At 40.3% G+C, this 23,377-nt stretch overlaps 1 protein-coding gene and 1 long non-coding RNA gene across 3 annotated transcripts in view; one reads left to right on the forward strand and one right to left on the reverse strand.

Annotated features, from left to right (window-relative positions):
* Positions 1-579: 579 nt before the first annotated feature.
* Positions 580-5,076, reverse strand: LOC134299430 (uncharacterized). The gene is made up of 3 exons (XR_010006643.1): positions 4,847-5,076; positions 2,897-2,971; positions 580-1,743 (listed from the first exon to the last, which is right to left on the reverse strand). It is a non-coding gene; the product is annotated as an uncharacterized LOC134299430 (long non-coding RNA).
* A 4,683-nt stretch (positions 5,077-9,759) lies between these two features.
* Positions 9,760-23,377, forward strand: part of nwd2 (NACHT and WD repeat domain containing 2) — an 86,583-nt gene continuing 72,965 nt past the window's right edge. Inside the window, exon 1 of one of the 2 annotated variants that reach the window (XM_062982218.1) lies at positions 9,760-10,560. In XM_062982218.1, coding sequence (XP_062838288.1) covers positions 10,410-10,560 — 151 coding nt within the window. In that variant the 5' untranslated portion in view covers positions 9,760-10,409. The remainder of the gene's footprint in view (positions 10,561-23,377) is intronic. The other variant, XM_003226253.4, reaches the window with a different exon arrangement.

A 23,377-nucleotide genomic window follows, 5' to 3' on the forward strand; every position in this document is an offset into this window, starting at 1 on the left:
TTTTTTCAAAATCTAATGATCACAGTGACAGAAAGTGAGATGAAATCTTCTGAACAGGGGCATAGACAGCAAAACAAATACCACAGGGGTGTTAACACTTCTCTATGATATCCAAATCCAAAGCATGCATGTGTTTGTAACTTGGGGACTGCCTGTACTTTGATATAGTCATCTTGATGCATTATAGCACTAAAACTCTTTTTTTAAAAAAATGAAAAGAAATGTGCAAACAAGCAAGAAACATTTTGTTCCATTTTGGGAGCATCCAAACTGATTGAAAAGTCCCAGATTTTATTCCTGTTCTTTCCAAATGTATACTTAATTACAATAAACCAACCTGAGGAGCTGTAAAAAAATCTCTAGCTATACCAAGAGCTGACAGGAAATAGTTTGGAGTAAACAAAACAAGTAGAAATCGCCAAAATAAAATTGGAAAGAAAGGAATAAAACCTTACACTGTCTGGTCTTTTTACTGTCTGGATTGCCCTATGTCTCAGAATCAAACAGAAAACCATCTAAGGATGGGAATAAAATGTTGCAGTTGGTGCTGCAAACAGAAAAAGTCTGAGGCAACAGAGATATCATTTAGATTATTTTTAAAAGCAAGAAATATGCCAGTTAATACAATTTCTTGACACATTTGCCCTGTTTGGAGGAGCCATGTATATGTATACAGTATATGTGAAAATGAATTTAAATTGTCTTCCAACTGAAATTGTGGATGTTTATCAGAAATTCACCAGGGAAACATAAATTAGGACCAGTGTTCTGTTCAGTATTTATAGTCATAATCTAGAGTTATAACACTGCAACAATTGGAATTTACATGTGTGGTCAGCCCAATTGTTACAGGGCCTCTGAAGCTGCCTGTATCATAGTTTCATGACTCAGAGAGAGTCGGATCCATCATTTCTCACCACTCCACTTGGAGCCCCCAGTGGCGCAATGGGTTAAACCCTTGTGCTGGCAAGACTGCTGACTGAAAGGTCGACGGTTCAAATCCGGGGAGTCCTGGTGAACTCTCGTTTGTCAGCACTAGCTCCCCATGCGGGGACATGAGAGAAGTCTCCCACAAGAATGGTAAAACATCAAATGTCCAGGCGTCCCCTAGGCAATGTCCTTGCAGACGGCCAATTCTCTCACACCAGAAGCGACTTGCAGTTTCTCAAATTGATCCTGACACACACACACAAAAAACCACTCTGCTCTCCACTATTTAAAAAGTGGAAACTCTGTAGAGAGGGGCCATGAGGTTAAAACAATAAGATTTTTGAAAACATCTGAAGACATCATAGCTATGTCTCCAATGTTATGTTTCCCAACGTTGCATATCAGACAATCTGTTTTGCCTATGACAGTATTATAAACTCGAATAGGGTTACCTTTACATCTAGAAATATGAAGATTCAATCTCAGAAAACACATTTATTTTCTGTTATCTCCCCTTCCTAACAAAATAACATTTCTTCACAGCTATAAACAAGCTAAATAAGCTTTGCCAGTGTTCAATGTGAGTTCTGTCAAGCATGCTGCACAGGGTTTCTCTACTATTTATGTTGGTGTTTCATCAACTGACAAGTCAATACGGAAACAGTTCCTGAAGGTGAAAGCAAACATAACTGATAGCTACAAGAGCAGGTTGTGTTCTCTGTCATCCAAATTGTATTAATGTATAAAGTAGGGATGGCAGAAGCATACTGGGATATTTTGTTCCTTGTAGGCAGCATCATGACCTGAAAGAAACTAGAGATTATTTTAATTAGTTGAAAAATGATGGCTAAACTAATAACATTCTTTATTTTTGTGACAGATTAGAGTTATGGTCATAGTTGTTGCAATTTATTCAGGTCAATTGTGATACGGTCTCTGTTTCCAGCAACTAAATACAGCAACAATTTAATTCTAGGTGTTATTGTTAAAGTCTTGTATGTATTCTAATAGTTCACATATGATTCTGACAATTTTAAGAAAAAACACTGACAAATGACATGAGATGTTTTGTTAAATTATGTAAGGCACAATTGAAGCTGTGCTTCCAGGTAAAAACTGAGTCACGACTTTCAGATTAGTTCTGAAATGACTTGTTGCTGACAACATGTGTCAGTAACAATTGCAGCTGAATGCAACTACACAATAACACAAAGGTTAAAAAATATAGAGAAAGTATCAACACATCTGATCATTTGCCTTAGATCTACAAAATTAAATAAAAGTCACAACTAGTTTGAGGGACCCCACCGAACCCCATTTTCGCCTAATTTTAAATCACATAGAGGCATGATAGGAGTTCTCTAAAAGAAAGAGTATATAAAGGTCATGTCCGCCTAGTTAAGGATTATTTATTGATACTTCTCCCATTACTGCTTTAGAGGAAAATATTATGACTTATGCATATGCTACAGAGACTGGTATCCAATATATTAGAGCCTCATAGGAAATGGTTTTTTTTGGGGGGGGGAGTATATCTAGTGTCCCTCTCCACTAGATATGTTGATTATGGATGAAATAAGCTGCCACACAACCCCTGGAGATCCATATGTTCCCCGTTTCCTCTTCGCAAACATCAGCAATATTGCACAATACTACAAGTCAACTCTCTCTCAGACTCACCTTAGCGAAGTGTATAAAATATTTATTTCTAGATCTATGTATTTTCAGAGAATTAACTCAGGAAGATCTCATTTGAGATGTGGTACGGAAGGGAACTTCTGTAAACATCATAGACCGCCAAAAAGACTAATAAATAAAAATGTCTAAACTAAGGCTATCATACATTGGCCATATCATGAGATGCTATAACTCATTAGGAAAGGTATTTGGGCTTAGTAAAGCTGAAGCCAAGATGGAAAGAGGAAGAATAAATTGCAGATGGATTGACTCAGTCAAGGAAACCTACATTTTCAAGAACTCAACTTCAACTTATGATGATGAAGACTCTTGGGGGTCTCATTTTCTTAGCGTTGTTAGTGATCTGAAAACAATTAACAGCAACAGCAGTAATTTCAATATTGACCAAAGTAAAAGGAGAATATAAATAAGCAAGATGAGACAGAACAAAGGATGAGTGAATATGCTTTTTCAAGTGTCAGCCATAATAAAAACATTCCAAAAACCCTCCATCTAGATTTCAAGAAATGCATTTTCTTTGCTTTGTTGCAGCTCCTGCTTGAACCAGAAATAAATGATTTAAACTTGGATCTCCATCCACTAAGTTTACTCCTCTATATGTCACTGCAATGCTTGGTATCTATCTGCACTAGAACTGAGAAACTGTCCAGGACTATATTACCCTTTTACCAGACCACAAGGGCCATGCCCTAAGCTGTCCTCCATGGGGTTTGGTTTTGGTCTTGGTTTTTTTTGTTTTTGTTTTTACCTTTTGTAGTTCCCTCTAGGATTCAATTTCACTATGTTTTTTGGCCCTTTGAGTAATTCCAGCCCCAGGTAAGTTTTTATTTTAAAAAATTAAGAAGTAAACCTGGAATTGTGCCTTTTTTTAAAAAAAATCCTCCACCAGCTTAAAACAGCCCAGGAGGCCAAAACAACAAAAACAAAATTCCATGTTTTTCCCAGTCCCTAAACAGTACAGAGAGCATTTTGAATAGAGGAAGTTCAATAATATAAATATTGGGGGAGGCACTTGAAGGATGATCAATAATGTCCTTGTAGGCTGCATTTCCATACCTCTGGCTTCTTCTGTCTCAGTATTAAAGTCTATAGGGCAGGGAAGTATCCTAAGGTCATGATTTCAAAAGCAAATATGTAGACAATGCTTAGAATGAACTCTGAATCATCCCCCCAGAAGGGGAAAATAACCTTACACAATATCAATAGATTTATGTAAAATACACACACATTCTCTCTCCCCTTTGGCGACTCCAGCAATAGCTCAGATTTTGAGCCTACATATTTAACTCTGAAGCATCTGAGCAGAACACTTTACTCCCCTAGATTTTTATTTTGCTGTGAACTCCACATAAAAGTAGACATACAATGTGGGGTTTCTACAACATTGTCATTGAAACCATTGTGAAACCCAATGGCCATTGAAACCCAAACTGGCCCACATTTAAAACACATTACAATTAAAAACACAAACAGTTAAATATTATTATGGCATTAAACTTAAAGGGGACACGGTGGTGCAATGGGTTATACCAATGGTTCTCAACCTGTGGGTCCTCGGGTGTTTTGGCCTTCAACTCCCAGAAATCCCAGCCAGTTTACCAGCTGTTAGGATTTTTCTGGGAGTTGAAGGCCAAAACATCTGGGGACCCACAGGTTGAGAACCACTGGGTTAAACCCTTGTGCCGGCTGAACTGTTGACCTGAACATTGAAGGTTCGAATCTGTAAGATGGAGTGAGCTCCCATCTGTCAGCCCTAGCTTTCTGTGTGGGGACATGAGAGAAGCCTCCTAACAGGATGGTAACATATCCGGGCGTCCCCTGGGCAACGTCTCTAAGGACAGCCAGTTCTCTCACACCAGAAACAACTTGTCTCAATTCGCTTCTAACATGATTTAAAAAATGGTAAGCTTACAGAAGCATTAAAACACATCAGTTAAAATACAATTAAGATAAATAAATAATCAAATAGCTGAAAATCTTAGCCTAGAAATTCTGAATTGTTTGCAGAGATGTATATCAGACCCTATGTATTACTGTTTGTATATGTCACACACCTTACAAGGGACCTTCTTATATATCTGCCAAATTACAGAAAACTCGGCATGCTAAATCATTACATATACCACATTTTATCCCATAATCCCTTTTTTGTTGTAAAAAGAGGTGTGATTATTACGTGATGAAATAAAATTGGTGCCTTATTTTGCCAGTTTCTTACCTCTGAGACAAAGATGAGGGAGGAAAGGGTCCACGTTTAAACTGTCTTTCAGGGAAGAGGAGAGGAGGGAGAAAGGGCTCAGTGTTTGTTTTTGTTTTGTTTAAAACTACCTGAGATAATGGCATGAGAAAAGGGAGGGGGAGCCAAAAAGGGAATGTGATGATTATGCAGTGGCAACTATTACGTGGTGAAATACAGTAACTATGTAGTATTTTAGAAAAAGAGGTGGCACTGGCCCTAAAATACTTTTATTTTACCAGAGCAAAGCTGTTAAATTTTAGTCAAAGTACACTGAAAAGGAAAATGGTCTCCTAGTGCTCATATATATTTCCATATTGTTACTATATGAAGGGTACCATCAAGAGCAATATTCCACGTACCAATGTATTTGGAAAGTGGAAATTCTAGACTGCTTTCTTGAATACAGTGATACCTGTGAAATTTTGTGGCTTCTTGATGATGCTCATGTGAACTTAAAATTCTGGTGAGCTTAGTGGGTATAACTATTACAAAAGTGTTGAATTTCACCAACATTATTACAGTAGAGTCTCACTTATCCAACGTTCTGGATTATCCAACGCATTTTTGTAGTCAGTGTTTTCAATACATCATGATATTCTGGTGCTAAATTTGTAAATACAGTAATTACTACATAGCATTACTGCGTATTGTACTACTTTTTCTGTCAAATTTGTTGTATAACATGATGTTTTGGTGCTTAATTTGTAAAATCATAACCTAATTTGATGTTTAATAGGCTTTTCCTTAATCCCTCCTTATTATCCAACATATTCGCTTATCCAGCGTTCTGCCGGCCCGTTTATGTTGGATAACTGAGACTCTACTGTACTTCAAAAGTGGCTGTTTAGGACTGTTTGGCAGCATACTGATGTTTTGTTTGAGGTGAGGAAAGGAAGGTTGCTATAGAATATTGTGGCTTTTTTGTATCACTCGCATCGACTGATGCACTCTTGGTGAATTTGGTCAGTGTGGCTCTTTGGAGAGTAGGTATTCTGGGCTGATTCATGCAATGCAAATCCTTTGCCTGGAATGAGTGGGAGAAAATGATCCATGTAAAATCTGTGTAGCTTGTTACAACACGCTTATACTTACTTATAGGACTTGTTCATTTGGTTGAGTGGGTGTTTCAGAATAAATCTCAGTACCCATGAAACCACTACCCACATTCTCACCTATCTGCATACAACAAAATATGCCCTCTGTAGGATTTTTTTTAGGTCTTCCAGTGATATTATGATACGCTTTTGTCAGAAATTACCATAGCGTCACTCCAGAGGACCTAGCAATTTTCTAGGTCTCCCAGGGTGACTATGGTGAGTTACAATGGAAATAATTCATTTCAATAGGCTTTGCTATTATTCATAGCTTTCTGTTTCCATTGTAGGTTCAGGAATATATCTCTTGCAAATTGGGGGGGGGGGATCTTTTTTTCAGTTTGTTCTAACATTCCCAATTGGTCTTGCATGACTGGTGAATTTGATGGTCATCTAGATGATCACAACAGGGTGCTAAAGAGGAGTCAAAGAAAGGCATTGCCCCTCAAAAGAATTCTCTCACAGCTAGAAATTTCCCTTCAGTCTCTAAACTTCTAGCACTGCAGTATCTTCAAACTTCAGCTGAACATTTAGAAATATGGTTTAAGCATCCAAATAAAAAAGACAGGCAAAGCTACCAAAGAAATGTGAACACAGGTGACCTAAGGCTTGGAGGTGTGCATGATCGTCAGGAGGCATTTCCAGTGTAGAATTAATGCAATTTGACACCACTGTAACAGCCATGGCTTGATGCCATGACATCCTGGGATTTCTAACTTGTGAGGTCACCAATGTTGATATATTTAACTTGTATTTTATGTGTTACAGCACTACTATGTGCTGTTTTGTAAGCTGCCCCAAGTCCCTTTGGGATATAAAAAATTAGTAGTAGTATTACTCTTAGACTGAGAAGGTGAATGTCCTTGTAAAATTACAACTTTCATGATTCCTTAGCACTGAGCCATGGTAAATTAAAGTGCTATCAAACTGCATTAATTCTACAGTCTAGAGATGCGCCTTCAGTGTCCCATTCTTTCTAATGCTAGAAACGTAGGGAATAAAGGAACATTTCGGGGGGAGCAATTCATATTTGAGGGAGTCAATGCCCTCATTTTACTCTCCCTCCTGATAGCTACATCCTTGGCCTGCACATTGTTCCGTTCTGAAAACAAGTGATGTTACCATCAATTCATTGTAGAAAAGTCAACCAGGCAGGGCATAGAATCTGTTTTCAGCACTGAGGAAAGGACAGCGCTCTCCACTACTCCTAGAGGAGGAAGGCTAACTGAGAGGGAGAAAGCTGTTAAGGTCACAACTCCCTCTCTCTGGCAGTGATCATCTCCCAAATCTACACAATTCAGGGCTGGATTAGACCTTTACAGGCCCAGCCTAAACCCATAAAAGATTTTGGCTCCACATAAATGTTTTTAGGGTTCATTGGATAATCCAGAACATTGGATAAGTGAATGTTGGATAAGTGAGACTCTACTGTATATATATAAAAATATAAAATATAAAAATATAACTTGGGCTCCTTTTCTCTCCCTGTGGCTTATCCTTCCTCCCTTCCTTAGGCTGTAAATTGTAATTTTTTAATGATTTATAATAGTCTTTTAGAGTTTACTGAAAAACCACGAAACAGTGAATCTGCAATAAGGGAACTGCAAAATAGTGAGGGAACACTGCATTCCAGCATCTGGAGGGCCACATAAAATGACATGGGGGGGCTGGATTCAGCTGGGGGCCTTGTGATTGACACATGTTACAGAGGCAATCCAGCTTGATCGTGATGATGACACACCATAGAGCAATGATGGGCAACCTTTTGCGCTTCGTGTGTCAAAATTCACCAAAAAACCTAGCATGACTTGGGTGGTGTGTCACTTCGAGAAAAAAAACCATAATTTCGCAATATGTATAGTTTAAATAACAAAAATATATAATTGTAATATATAACTGTTCAATAAACCAAATTTATTTGTGTGTTTTTGTATATGATATTACTGTATGCTGGTTTTATATCTGTAAGCCGCCCCGAGTCCCTCTGGGGAGATGGTGGCGGGGTACAAAAATAAAATTATTGTTATTATTATTATTATTATTATTACTAAAAAAAAATTTACTTCCATTATTTCTATGTACAACAATCTATGGTACCTCTTGCAGTTTCCATGCTGATTTCTTTCTATTCTAGTTTCAATGTAGTCATGAATAATGAATAATATAATAATAATAATATGATAATATACTACAATAATAATAGAATAATAATAGAATGAGATATATATATATATATATATATATATATACACACACACACACACACACACACACACACACACAGAGTAGACTCTCAGTAATCCAAGCTAAACGGGCTGGCAGAAGCTTGGATAAGTTAATATCCTGGATAATAAGGAGGGATTAAGGAAAAGCCTATTAAACATCAAATTAAGTTATTATTTTACAAATTAAGCACCAAAACATCATGTTATACAACAAATCTGACAGAAAAAGTAGTTCAATACACAGTAATTATGTTGTAATTACTGTATTTACGAATTTAGCACCAAAATATCATGATATATTGAAAACATTGACTACAAAAACGGCTTGGATAATCCAGAAGCTTGGATAAGTGAAGCTTGGATAAGTGAGACTAGCTGTGCCCAGCCACGCGTTGCTGTGGCAAAGTATGGTGGTATGGGAAATAAAGTATGTTATATTATCTGTTTAAAACTGGATTATATGAGGCCCCTTCTACACAGCTGTATAAAATGCACACTGAAGTGGATTATATGGCAATGTGGAGTCACGATAATCCAGTGCAAAGCAGATAATGTAAGATTATAAATGGGTTATATAGCTGTGTGGAAGGGCCTTGAGTCTACACTGCCATATAATCCAGTTAAAATCAGATAATCTGTATTTTATAGACAGTGAGGAAGAGGCCTAAGTGAGGCCTAACTCTGCCTGTCCCCTGGGCTGAGTGGGTTGCTAGGAGACTAAGTGGGCGGAGCTTAGCCTTCTAACTGGCAGCAATTGGATAAAAACAATTATTCCTCTCCCTCTAATTAGGACTTTATTTTTCTTTTCTTTTTGTTGTATGAACATAGAGGCATGGATGAGGGGTTGTGCTGCCAAGTTTAGTGTTTCTGGGATGTGTAGTTTTGTTGTTTTGGCCGAAATTTCATTACCCATATATATATATATAGATAGATAGATAGATAGATAGATATAGATATAGATATATAATGTAATGTGCATAATTCCCATGGAGTAAACAACAAAACCACTGGACCAAATCACACCAAATTTGGCCACAAAAGACATAGTCATCCAATCAATCTGCATGCGGCAGTGTGTCAGCAAAAATGGCTAGGTGTCAGTGCTGACACGTGTGTCATAGGTTGGCCATCACTGATCTAGATGGTCTTTGGAGATCTCTTTGCTTACCTATGGTCTTATGAGATCATCTAGATCAGGGGTCCCCAAACTAAGGCCCATGGGCCCTCCAAGGTCATTTACCTGGCCTCTGCCCTAAACGTTAGACTTAGGGTTGACCTAAGTCTGAAATTACTTGAAGGCATACAACAACGATCCTAATTTTGGACTATTTCATCACAATCCGGCCTCTTAACAGCCTGAGGGACTGTGAATCCCCCTCCACTTAAAAAGTTTGAGGACCCCTGCCATAGAGCATGAAGGGCTTTCTTCACTGGCTGTTATGGAGTTTGTGGTCTTATCTACCTCAGTTTAAAGCAATCGTCGTTGTAGATGGGGGCAGTGTGTGTGTAGGAAAGGGAGGGAGCTGTCAAGCTATTCAGCTCAAACTTTCAGAAAGCGAGTGCAGAGATCCTGGGAAGCGCTGCTTTGCGTGGCTGCGTATGTGTGTGTCTGTCTGTGTGTGTCTCTCTCTGTGGGGAACATCCCATCCCTTGAAGAGCGCGGCAAGATATGCCGCCTGCCTGCTGCGGAGGCAGCTGCATCGCCCTCTCTCCGTTGGCTCTGCGGCTGGGGGCAGCCCCTCTCTCCGCCAAAGAAGGAAAAGCACGGCGGGCGCCAAACCTTCCTGAATATTTCATCGCCCCGCCAAACAAAGCCCGCCCTTCGCCGTTTCCTCCTGGATTGTCCGAACCTCTGTGAAGGAGAGACAGAGAAAAGGAGGAGGTTTGGGAGCCCCTCGTGCAGCCTGACAGGACTATAAAATATCTCGTTCTCTGCACAACTTCGCAGAGAAGAAGAAGTAGGTTGGGAAACGCACTGGGTTTGCTTGCCTGCTTGCTTCCCGCCTCAGTCCAGATGAAGTAGAGGCTGACTGAGAGAAAAGGCTTTGCCTCCTCGCCGCTGCTTGTTATCATGCCTCCCTGAGGCGAAGCCGAGCTCCCTTTGGCGGGAGAGGCATGTTTTCCGCCGCCTTCGCCTGAAAGCGTCCCCTTGACCTCCAGCCCGGCCGAGGGAGGCGGGCGGCCCGGCGGGCAGCGGTGGCGGCTTCTTCGGCAGCGGCGGCCATGTGGCCGACGGGGGGCGCGGGGAAGGTGTCCTCCCCGCGGGACTCGGCGCTGCGGAGGGCGGCTTTCTCCGGGAACCTGTCGGCGCTGCCTTCGCACTTGGCGCCCAGCGGGAGGAGCGTCCGGGTCTTCGTCAGCACCAACCCCGAAGGTAAGCCCAGGAAAGACCCGGCCGCTGCGCCTCGCCCTTGCTTTTCGCCTGAGGGACTTTTGGCGCCAAGGCTGAGCGACGCTTTCGCTCTAGTTTGTCCCAAGCTCCCTTTGCAGGAGCTCCGGTGGCCTAGAGGATTAAAGCCTTGTAACTTGAAGGTTGGGTTGCCGACCTGAAGGCTGCCAGGTTCGAATCATACCCGGGGAGAGCGCGGATGAGCTCCCTCTATCAGCTCCAGCTCCATGCCGGGACATGAGAGAAGCCTCCCACAAGGATGGTAAAAACATCAAAACATCCGGGCGTCCCCTGAATAACGTCCTTGCAGACGGCCAATTCTCTCACACCAGAAGCAACTCAGGTTGCTCCGGACACGAAAGAAAAAAAAAAAAGCGGAATCCGTGGCTGCAGAGGGCCAACTAGAATAAATAGTTCTCAGGGCTCTTTAGTTTCCCCAAGTAGGTAGGTAAAGTTAAAGGTTTTCCCCTGACGTTAAGTCCAGTCGTGACCGACTCTGAGGGTTGGTGCTCATCTCGATTTCTAAGCCGAAGAGCCGGCGTTATCCGTAGACACCTCCAAGGTCATGTGGCCGGCATGACTGCATGGAGCGCCCTTGCCTTCCCGCCGGAGCGGTACCTATTGATCTACTCACATTGGCATGTTTTCGAACTGCTAGGTTGGCAGGAGCTGGGGCTAACAGCGGGTGCTCATTCCGCTCTTGGGATTTGAACCTGGGACCTTTTGGTTTGCAAGTTCAGCAACTCAGCGCTTTAACACCAGCGCCACCACCAGGGGGCCCAATTAGTATCCAACAACTACAGTACTTCCTTATGTATGTCGAAACCTTTCATGGCTGGAATCACTGGGCTGCTGTGAGTGTTCCCTTGCAGTGTGGCCATGTTCCAGAAGTATTCTCTCCTGACGTTTCGCCTGCATCTATGGCAGGCATCCTCAGAGGTTGTGAGGGTCTACCAGTTTCATGATATTCCCACATCATCTATGCTATAATCTTACTTTGAACTCTTTAAATTACACAAATTAGCTTCAATACTTCCAGCACTGGCATAAAGCATGTACAGTAGAGTCTCACTTATCCAACATAAACGGGCCGGCAGAATGTTGGATAAGCAAATATGTTGGATAATAAGGAAGGGTTAAGAGAGAGCCTATTAAACATCAAAATAGGTTATGATTTTACAAATTAAGCACCAAAACATCATGTTATACAACATATTTTACAGAAAAACTAGTTCATTACACATTAATGCTATGTAGTAATTACTGTAGCCCCCGGTGGTGAAGTGGGTTAAAGCGCTGAGTTGCTGAACTTGCAGACCAAAAGGTCCCAGGTTCAAATCCCGGGAGCGGCTTGAGCGCCCGCTGTAAGATCCAGCTCCTGCCAACCTAGCAGTTCTAAAACATGCAAATGTGAGTAGATTAATAGGTACTGCTCCGGCGGGAAGGTAACGGCGCTCCATGCAATCATGCTGGCCACATGACTTTGGAGGTGTCTACGGACAACGCTGGCTCTTCGGCTTAGAAATGGAAATGAGTACCAACCCCCAGAGTCAGACATGACTGGACTTAACGTCAGGGCAAACCTATACCTTTTAGTAATTACTGTATTTACGAATTTAGCACCAAAATATCACAATGCATTGAAAACATTGACTACAAAAATGCGTTGGATAATCCAGAATGTTGGATAAGTGAGACTCTACTGTATATTGGAAAGCTAAGCAAGTGGGGTTTATATATCTGTGGAATGCTCAGAGTGTCTGTTTGAGGCAGGTGTGAATGTTTCAATTGGCCACCTTGATTAGCATTGAATAGCCTTTCAGCTTCAAGGTCTGGATGTTCCTGCCTGGGGGAACATTGAATAGCCTTTCAGACCTTAAAGCTGAAATAATAAGCAAACAAATAAATATTTAAATATATATAAATAAATACCTCACAACTTCTGAGGATGCCTGCCATAGATGTGGGCAAAACATCAGGAGAGAATACTTCTAGAACATGGCCGTACAGCCCGGAAAACATACAACCCTGTGATCCCGGCCATGAAAGCCTTCGACAATACAAATAAATAAAACTTTATTTATATTCTTTATTCTGGTCCAGCTCTGAGGTTGCAAGATATTGCACATAAATAAATCTTACTGCCTTACCTCCAATCCTGATTATACTCACTGTGCCTAGAAGGTTATTGGTTATTATGATTATGTTGTTTATTGTATTTCATATGCCTTTGATTTTGTACATTTATATGTTTTAAATGTATCTTGTTGTATTTTGTAGTGTATTTTGGGCTTGGTCCCCATATGAGCTGCCCCCGAGTCCCTTCAGGGAGATGGGGCAGGATACAAGAATAAAGTTGTTAGTATTATTATTATTATTATTATTATATCCCGCTTTTTCCCCTCACGGGACCCAAAGCGGCTTACAACATATTAAAATCACATAAACAACATAAACAACAATCAGAGTACGTCATACGTATTAAAATCCTACTAACAACAAAGGCTATTCAATGCTCCAAGAGACAAGAATTCTTTCTCCCACCCGAACCTTCCACAGATATATAAACTCCACTTGCATAGTTTTCCAACAGACCTCACAACTTATGAAGATGTCTGCCACAGCTGTGGGTGAAACGTCAGGAGGGAATGCTACTGGAACATGGCCATACAGCCTGGAAAACTCACAGCAACCCAGTGATTCTGACAACACAGTTGTCAGCACTCTTTCATTTCCACACAGTATGGATTTCCAGATAGTATCCAACAACAACTGCTATCGTTTTTTATTATTACCCACCACCGTGCAGAATGGGGGAAATGGGGATTTATTTATTTATTTATTAGTGACATTTATATCCCACCCTTCTCACCCCGAAGGGGACTCAGGGCGGTTTACAAATATACAGTAGAGTCTCACTTATCCAACATAAACGGGCCGGCAGAACGTTGGATAAGTGAATATGTTGGATAATAAGGAGGGATTAAGGAAAAGCCTATTACACATCAAATTAGGTTATGATTTTACAAATTAAGCACCAAAACATCATGTTTAACAACAAATTTGACAGAAAAAGTAGTTAAATACGCAGTAATGCTATGTAGTAATTACTGTATGTACGAATTTAGCACCAAAATATCACGATGTATTGAAAACATTAACTATAAAAATGCGTTGGATAATCCAGAACGTTGGATAAGCAAATGTTGGATAAGTGAGACTCTACTGTATATACATACAATATAAGGTGCAGACCATCATTTATAAAGCCCTAAACGGTTTGGGACCCACCTACCTTCGTGACCGTATCTCCTATCATAAACCTGCCCGATCCCTTCGATCGTCAGGGGAGGCTCTCCTGTCACCACTGCCAATATCTCAGGCCCGCCTTGTGGGAACAAGGGAGAGGGCCTTCTCTGCTGTGGCCCTCCGATTGTGGAACTCACTGCCCGGTGAGATTAGGCAAGCCCCCACACTAGCAGCCTTTAAGAAAGACCTGAAAACATGGCTCTTCTGTTGTGCCTTTGGAGAGTAATCACTACATACATCCCTTTTGCTGCTCTCCTTCAATATTTGTCCTCCAGATCGCACCGCCACTTTATGATCCTGTCCTCTGTGGTTTTTACTCCTACTTCCTTTCTCACCTCGAGTTTTAATCTAGTGTTCATGTGGCCCGCCCTTGGTTTTATTGTTCTTTGATCTTGTTTAATGTAGTGTATATTTTCTTTTATTGTGTTGTTTAATGTGCTATGATTTGTTGTTCTATTATATTTTGTTATATTGTATTGTTCTGGGCATGGCCCCATGTAAGCTGCCCCGAGTTCCCATTGGGGAGATGGTGGCGGGGTATAAATAAAGATTATTATTATTATTATTATTATTATTATTATTATTATTATTATTATTATTATATTATACGACTATATTGCAATATTATTAGTAATATTGCATGTAATATAAATATACAATTATAATAGTGAATTATAATTATTATTACATTGTATTACATCATAATATTATTTGATTATAATATATTGAATATAATATGATTGCAGCCCAACAGCACTTAGGGCAGTGGTTCTCCACTTTCCTAAATCCGCAACTCTTTGTTACAGTTGCTTGTGTTGTGGTGACCCTCCAACCATAACATTATTTTCATTGCTACTTCATACTGTTATTAATCAGCTAGATACAAAGTTCCTGTTATCAGTGGTTCTCAACTTTCCTAATGCAGGGTTACTGTGAATTTTCCGGGCTGTGTGGCCATGTTCCAGAAGCATTCTCTCCTGACAGTTCACCCACATCTATGCCAGGCATCCTCACAGGTTGTGAGGTGTGTTGGAAAACTATGCAAGTGGTGTTTATATATCTGTGGAAGGTTCAGGATGGGAGAAAGAACTCTTGACTGTAGGAGGCAGGTGTGAATGATACAATTGGCCACCTTGATTAGCATTGAACAGCCTTGCAGCTTCAAAGCCTATTCAAAGGCTATTTCCTGCCTGGGGAAAATCCTTTGTTAGAGGTGTCAAAATAAGGATCTTTGTCTTTACTCACCTGGCTTGCTCTTGGTCTTGCAGCTCTTCTGATATCCGAAGTGATTATCCATTAATGAGTATCCATTAGTCCGGTGCTTCTCAATCTGGGGTCCCCAGATGTTTTTGGCTACAACTCCCAGAAATCCCAGCCAGCTTACCAGCTGTTAGGATTTCTGGGAGTTGAAGGCCAAAAACATCTGGAAACCCCATGTTGAGAACCACTGCTAGCCTGTAGAGCCCAGTCCAAGCATGTGGACAATTTCAACAGAAAGGAGGAAACCATGAAAATGAAAAAAAAATCTATCTAGCAGTATTTAAAAAACTCTAAAATCAGAACAGTAAATAAGGAACACCACTCAGAAGACAAGGGAATTCCAAACAGGCATCAATCAGAGCCAGCTAACACCTCCCATCAAAGGATTCCCCCAGGCAGAAAACAGACAGGCTTTGAAGCTGCCGGGCTAATCAAGGTGGCCTCAAGCAGACAAGAGTTCCTTCTCCCACCCTGAACCTTCCACAGATATATAAACCTCACTTGCATAGTTTTTCAACAGACCTCACAACCTGTGAGGATGGCTGCCATAGATGTGGGTGAAATGTCAGGAAAGAATGCTTCTAGAACATGGCTATACAACCCAGAAAACTCACAACAACCCAGTGATTCCACTCATGAAAGCCTTTGACAATACAGTTGTCAGCACTCTTTCATTTCCCCAGTTTGGATCTCCAGAAGGTATCCAACAACAATTCCCATCACTTTTGATTATTAACTACAATGCAGAATGGAGGAAATGGGAAATGCAACCCAACAGCGCTTAGGGCAGTGGTTCCCAGCAGTCCAAATGCCACAGCCCTTTAATACAGTTCCTCATGTTGTGACCCCCAACCATGAAATTATTTTCCTTGCTTCTTCATAACTGTGATTTTGTTACTGTTGTGAATCGTAATTTAAATATCTGATATACAGGATGTATTTTCTAGGTACATGTGATCCATCAAAAATGGTTTGGAAGTCATTACAAAACTGGGGAGTGCTGGCATTTCATTTCTAAAACAGTGTTTCCCGACCTTTTTTGACCAGTGACCACTCCAACATTCATACCAAAAGGGTTACGAATGAAATTTTGGTCAACTTTAGATTCAGTTTGGTTATTTGGGGTGCTGATTCTGAAAATTGCATTGCATAGACCACATCAGCTCTAGTTTCTGATACAGGATATATGCCATCCAGTAGTTGCCATTTGCTCGCTCACAGAAAATCATATCCAATGCAATTTTCTGAATCAGCACCCCAAATCACCCCAGGAACAGGCCTACAAACAAAGACACCAAGGCACCCCTGCTTTCAGGTGCCACATGGAACAGCTCCTTTCAGGGAAAGGGAGGAGTAGGAGAAGCAGCAGTCAGGAGGCTTGTTGTCCCACCTTTTGTGAGTAGTCAGCCTCTCCCCTCTCGACATCCCAGTTGCCTTGCACTATAAGAGGGTTTTGTGAGACCAGTCACTCGCGTTGCAGCGATGAGGCCGTGCACCATATTTTAGTTCTTTGGGACCACTGATGGTCCACGGACCACAGGTTGGGAACCACATTTATTACTATAATTAGAGTAATGAAATATCATTACTATTTTGTTACAGTAATTGCGCATAATTAAATTACTATGATTGGGGAAAATTCAGGGGCTCCTTTCTCCCTCATTTTTAAACCTGTTGGGATGAAACTTGCTACAGTGTTAGAACACATTTACCACTTTTAGCCCACCAAATTTCAAAGTTTTTATAAACAACTTTTAAAAAATACTACAAGAGCTATCTACTTGAATTTTACATGCAATGCACAAGATAATCAGGTCATCAATCCCTAGAAGTTTCAGAAAGATTCACACATCTACAGATTTTTGGGGATTTAAATTTTTTTAACAAAAAATTTGGGCACCACAATTTAAGGGAGATGTTGACAAGGTGGAATGTGTCCAGAGGGTGACTAAAATGATCAAGGGTCTCTAGAACAAACCCTATGAGGAGCACCTTAAAGAGCTGGGCATGTTTAGCCTGCAGAAGAGTAGGCTGGGAGAAGACACGATGGCCATGTATAAATATGTGAGGGGAAGTCATAGGGAGGAGGGAGCAAGCTTGTTTTCTGCTGCCCTGGAGACTAGTACATAGAACAATGGCTTCAAATTACAGGAAAGAAGATTCCACCTGAACATAGGAAGAACTTCCTCACTGTGAGAACTGTTCAGCAGTGGAACTCTGCCCTGGAGTGTGGTGGAGGCTCCTTCTTTGGAGGTTTTTAAACAGAGGCTGAATGTCTGGCCATCTCTCTGAAGTGCTTTGAATGCAATTTCCTGGCAGGGGGTTCGACTGAATGGCCCATGAGGTCTCTTCCAACACAATGATTCGATGATTCTATGAATTTATCCACCCAAAAAGCGACAACAGCAATTCCCTTGAATGTCTGCCTGTCTTTATGACACACAACCACATAACTTCAACTTAGCACAGATCTATACTATTACTTACTTTAGTCCTCTTTGCAGATTCTATATTTTTATTTACTATTATTAGACTGACTCCAAACAGCTGGTGCAATTGGGGCTTTCTGATGCTGAGCACTGCATTCAGGGGAATGTAGTTTAGGGCAGGGCATTCCAACTGTTATAGAATTTTAATGAAAATTATTGTTGAGAGTTTCGATTCTTAAATCCCCCTCCCCACCTTTCTTGCATGTTTCTAATATTGATTCATATGTACAAATCTAACAAATTTGATACAAAAAAAGAATTAAACATGAAGTTATGCATACTCTTAATGGATACAGAGGACCAACTGTAACAAACAGTTGCTAGGGCTTTTTAGTTTCCCCATCACTTTTGATTATTATCCACCATGCAGAACAAAGGAAATGGACATTTCAGCTCAACAGAGGGCGTTATCACACTTGAGCATTTATCCACTTTAATCCACTTTAAATGCTGTGATTGCCTCCTGCAGAATTTAGGGATTTGTAGTTTAGGGTTTCTCTGGATGAGCAGTTTTTGTGTTTGTGTTTGTGCTTGTGCTTTACTATATTATTATTGATGGAGCTTTAAAAGCATATCTTCCTCCAACAATGCATCCTTAGCTATGATTTTCTAGCTCACCTTGAGTGCCTCAATTACAGAAGTAGAATACTTTGCTTCTTTCTGATTTTTCTTACAACTGCCCCCTACACTACTGAATGTGGATTGACTTCACCCATTTGGAATATCAATGAGTCATTGGGGTTTGGTTCGTGAACTTCCAGTGGATACCATAATCCTTGGATGACATTTTGCATTATAAGCAATAGCATAATAAAGTGACATCCCTTGTATAAACTGGCAAAATCTACGTTTGCTTTTTGGATTTTTTAAAAAAAGCTGTGGGTGCTAAATTTGTGAGAGTCTTGCAAGTTCTTCCCTTTTAAAGACTTTGCTAATAATTAGGGAGTCTCATGGATTATATGTGTACCGAATTCCAGGTATCTAGAACACTGATTGACATCCTAACCACTGCCCTTCTATTAAGTCGGTCAGTAAGTGAAGCAATCATTAAAACTGGAGCAAATTGCCATTTGGGACTTTTGTAGTATTTAAAGTTAAATAGCTTGTATCACAGTCCTGATTTTCCACTTACGTTGGTAAGTTCTTGCTAAAGTGAGAATCCATGCATATTCTATCTGTTTACCAGTATTATTTTGTGGTCTATCCTCTCTCCTTAAAGATTAAGCACATTCATTCTATATTTAAAAAGAGAGCTCTGGTGACTATTACAATGCATTTGGAATACTAGAATCCGGAAGAAATTGCAAGACCATATAGTCTAACCCCTTTGACAAAGCAGAAGTTCAGACTGAAGCACTCCAAAGAGATATCTATCTTTTCAAACCTAAAATGAATAATCCTAGATAATATTCTGTTTCTGGTTTGTGATGAACAGGCATCTCTCTGATCCACCCCATCTTTCATTGAAACAAATTGCTAAAGGATATTGCCACCCACATTGGCTGGCAGGAGCAATTCTTGCTCTTCTCTTCTTTTCTTGCACATTAATTCCCCTACATTGATACACAGAGGCCCTCTAGAAACCAGGGGCCTGAAAGCCTTCTGTCATAGTACTCGGTGTCCCGGGAAATACTTGCCTCCAGCTTGTGACTTGCAGGAAGAGCAGTGCAAGATGAATGGGAGATGCATATATTTTCTCTGTCAAAACTTCCTTGAGGCCTGTACGTGGAGCATCTGTACTTTCATGGCAGCTGTACATTGCTGCTGGAACAGTCTCCAGACTTAGCTGAGTTAGCAGCTCTACCAGAGGCATGATCTCACAGATCACGGAGATTCCTCCTTAGCTTCATCACAAGGAATCCCACGTTTCTCATCTGCTTCTTATTCTGCCTTATTCAACCCCAAAAGGTTTTTTTTAATCAGCCACATGGACGACTTTGCTCTTTGCATTATTCTGCAGATAGAAACATTCTTAACTATGAATAAAACCTGAGAAGAAATCAAGGTTCAAAGCTGAAGCAAAGTTCCTAGAATTTATCATTTCCAAACAGATTTACCAAAGGGCAGCTTGATAATCATCAGAAGGCATCTTTTGATATTTCTAACTTTTTCATGTGGCTATAAATTTACAGAGATTTGTATTTAAAAAGCAATACATGTACAGCAAGCTTTTTAAAAACAAAAATGCAAAATAAATACTGGTAGCAGTTATAGGTTGCAAGTTTTAAAATGCAAGCACCTGTTCTTGTCTTTTGCTTCTAACAAATTAGAGTCTTGTTCTAATTTTTACACTGTCACTTTCTTTAAATCTCTTTTAATGAATTCAATAGCTATTTAACAGTTCTTGTTAGGAGTGGTGAAGGTCAGTGAGTAAGCTCATCTATACAATATTGTTGAAAATAAAATAGATAACTTTCTAATAAAGAACAGAATGTTTGAAGCTAGAATAAATTCCGCTAAAGATGTACAACACAATATATGAAACCATGTATATAGATTCTATAATATACTGTAATTAATGGTGAACAATCAATAGGCATATATTGTATTTTGGTTTCACTGAAAACTTTGCTTCTTCCTCACTTGTTTTTTAGGGAGGAAAGATTTTTTTAGTTGACAGTTTAGTCCAAGATAATCAAACCATTTGATCAAGCTATCTAAATTAGGATTACAAGATCATAATGAGAAACCTTTGAAAGGATTTATCATTGTGTTGTCAGTAGCTGCATCTTCACAGCTGAAAAATTGAGAGATGTGGTCTTACAGATAAATATAGGCAGCATTTAACAAGCATAGTACGTCTTAAGCTTCTGAAAATGCAAGATAAAGTAAGATGATTGTTTGTTAATTCAAGAATGTTCATTTGATCGTCCATCTGTCTTTTAATCAATTAATAAACTGGTTATATTTGAATACATTTTTTCACTACCTGAATATCAATATATCATATATACACGTGTACAAGTCAGAGGCAGAGTTCAGGAGCCAAAATTATGGATTTTTATGTGATTCTTGGACAACTTGAGTGTCATTTCACAGAGAGAAACACTAGTGCTGCCTCAGGGCCAGTGACCATGTATAAGTTCACCTATGTTTTTGTGGTTGATTATTTTGATCAAGTATTGTATGTGTGTGTGTGTGTGTATGTGTGTGTGTGTGTGTGTGTGTGTGTGTGTGTGTGTGTGTGTATATATATATATATATATATATATATATGAGTACGTACAGTAGGCATCCTTTTCACTAATTAAAACATTTACTCATAAAATTTGTCATGTATTATTTTCATTGTCACTCTCTATATTAGTAACACACCCAAATACAATAATCTCAAAAAAAAAAAGTCTGCTTTAATTCAAGCCTCCCCAGTTATGCCTTCCCCCTGTACTAATTAATCTATTGGTTTTATTATGTGTTAGTATCACCAACATGGTTTCCTGGGGATAAGGTGTATTTGTTTGTTGTAAGAGAGATATATAAGACAAAGAAAACCGTATATGAAATGTAAAGAAGGACACAACCTTTTAATCAATATGGAAAATGACACTTCAGCAGCCATTTTTTTCTTATTTCATCACTTATTTCATCATCTTAATTGCTTCCTTCATAAACAGAAGTTTTTTCCTCATTTACATCAGCTCATTCTATAGAAAAAAGTAGAAAAATCTGTGCCCCATATTTTTAGTTGGAGTTACAAGTCATGGCTAGGTTTGAAAATATTGAAGATTACTGGATTAATTCATAGAATCATAGAATAGTAGAGTTGGAAGAGACCTCATGGGCCATCCAGTCCAACCCCCTGCCAAGAAGCAGGAAATCGCATTTAAAGCACCCCCGACAGATGGCCATCCAGCCTCTGCTTAAAAGCCTCCAAGGAAGGAGCCTCCACCACAGCCCGGGGGAGAGAGTTCCACTGTCGAACAGCTCTCACAGTGAGGAAGTTCTTCCTGATGTTCAGGTTGAATCTCCTTTCCTGTAGTTTGAAGCCATTGTTCCGTGTCCTAGTCTGCAGGGCAGCAGAAAACAAGCTTGCTCCCTCCTCCCTATGACTTCCCTTCACGTATTTGTACATGGCTATCATGTCTCCTCTCAGCCTTCTCTTCTGCAGGCTAAACATGCCCAGCTCTTTAAGCCGTTCCTCATAGGGCTTGTTCTCCAGACCCTTAATCATTTTAGTTGCCCTCCTCTGGACACTTTCCAGCTTGTCAACATCTCCCTTCAACTGTGGTGCCCAGAATTGGACGCAGTATTCCAGGTGTGGTCTGACTTAGGCAGAATAGAGGGGGAGCATGACTTCCCTGGATCTAGATGCTATACCCCTATTGATGCAGGCCAGAATTCCGTTGGCTTTTTTAGCTGCTGCATCACATTGTTGGCTCATGTTTAACTTGTTGTCCACGAGGACTCCAAGGTCTTTTTCGCACACACTGCTGTCAAGCCAGGCGTCCCCCATTCTGTATCTTTGATTTCCATTTTTTCTGCCAAAATGAAGTATCTTGCATTTGTCCCTGTTGAACTTCATTTTGTTAGTTTCGGCCCATCTCTCTAGTCTGTCAAGATCATTTTGAATTCTGCTCCTGTCTTCTGGAGTGTTAGCTATCCCTCCCAGTTTTGTGTCGTCTGCAAACTTGATGATCGTGCCTTCTAACCCTTCGTCTAAGTCGTTAATAAAGATGTTGAACAGAACCGGGCCCAGGACGGAGCCCTGCGGCACTCCACTTGTCACTTCTTTCCATGATGAAGATGACGCATTGGTGAGCACCCTTTGGGTTCGTTCGCTTAGCCAATTGCAGATCCACTTAACCGTAGTTTTGTCTAGCCCACATTTTACTAGTTTATTTGCCAGAAGGTTGTGGGGGACTTTGTTGAAGGCCTTACTGAAATCCAGGTAGGCTACATCCACAGCATTCCCTGTATCGACCCAACTTGTAACTCTATTGAAAAAAGAGATCAGATTAGTCTGGCATGACTTGTTTTTGGTAAATCCGTTTTGACTATTAGCAGTGACCGCATTTGTTTCTAAGTGTTCGCAGACCACTTCCTTGATGATCTTTTCCAGAATCTTGCCTGGTATCGATGTGAGGCTGACCGGACGGTAATTGTTTGGGTTGTTCTTTTTTCCTTTCTTGAAGATAGGGACCACATTCGCACTCCTCCAATCTGCTGGGACTTCTCCCGTTCTCCAAGAACTCTCGAAGATAATTGCTAGTGGTTCTGAAATAACTTCCGCTAATTCCTTCAATACTCTTGGATGTAGCTGATCTGGCCCTGAGGACTTGAATTCGTTTAGAGAGGCCAGGTGTTCCTGGACAGCTTGTTTCCCTATTTGAGGTTGGATTTCCCCCAATCCTTCGTCCATTCCATGTTGCTGAGGTTGAAGATGGCTTTCTTTTTGTGAGAAGACCGAGGCAAAGAAGGCATTGAGCAGTTCTGCCTTTTCCCTGTCCCTTAATTAAAGCTATAACTGATTGCTAGATACATTTGATAGTTTCTTACCCTAGTCAAAGATGAAAGGGATCAACAAATAGATGATTTTATTAAACCAAGATTGTTTACCATTTTGAAATTACAAAGTAGTCTAGGCTTTGAATGCAAATCTGCTAGGTGAGACCTCTAACAAAATAGTACAATGTTCAAATAATCTGCTGCCTGCCAAACCAGGTCTTTGGATAGCCAGTTTCATATGCAATGCTAAATCTTGCAAGGTCATGAAAAAGAGATTAGCATCATCCGCTTCCTCAACA

The sequence above is a fragment of the Anolis carolinensis genome, chromosome 5 (assembly GCF_035594765.1).
Source record: "Anolis carolinensis isolate JA03-04 chromosome 5, rAnoCar3.1.pri, whole genome shotgun sequence".
In the NCBI taxonomy this organism is placed as follows: domain Eukaryota; kingdom Metazoa; phylum Chordata; class Lepidosauria; order Squamata; family Dactyloidae; genus Anolis; species Anolis carolinensis.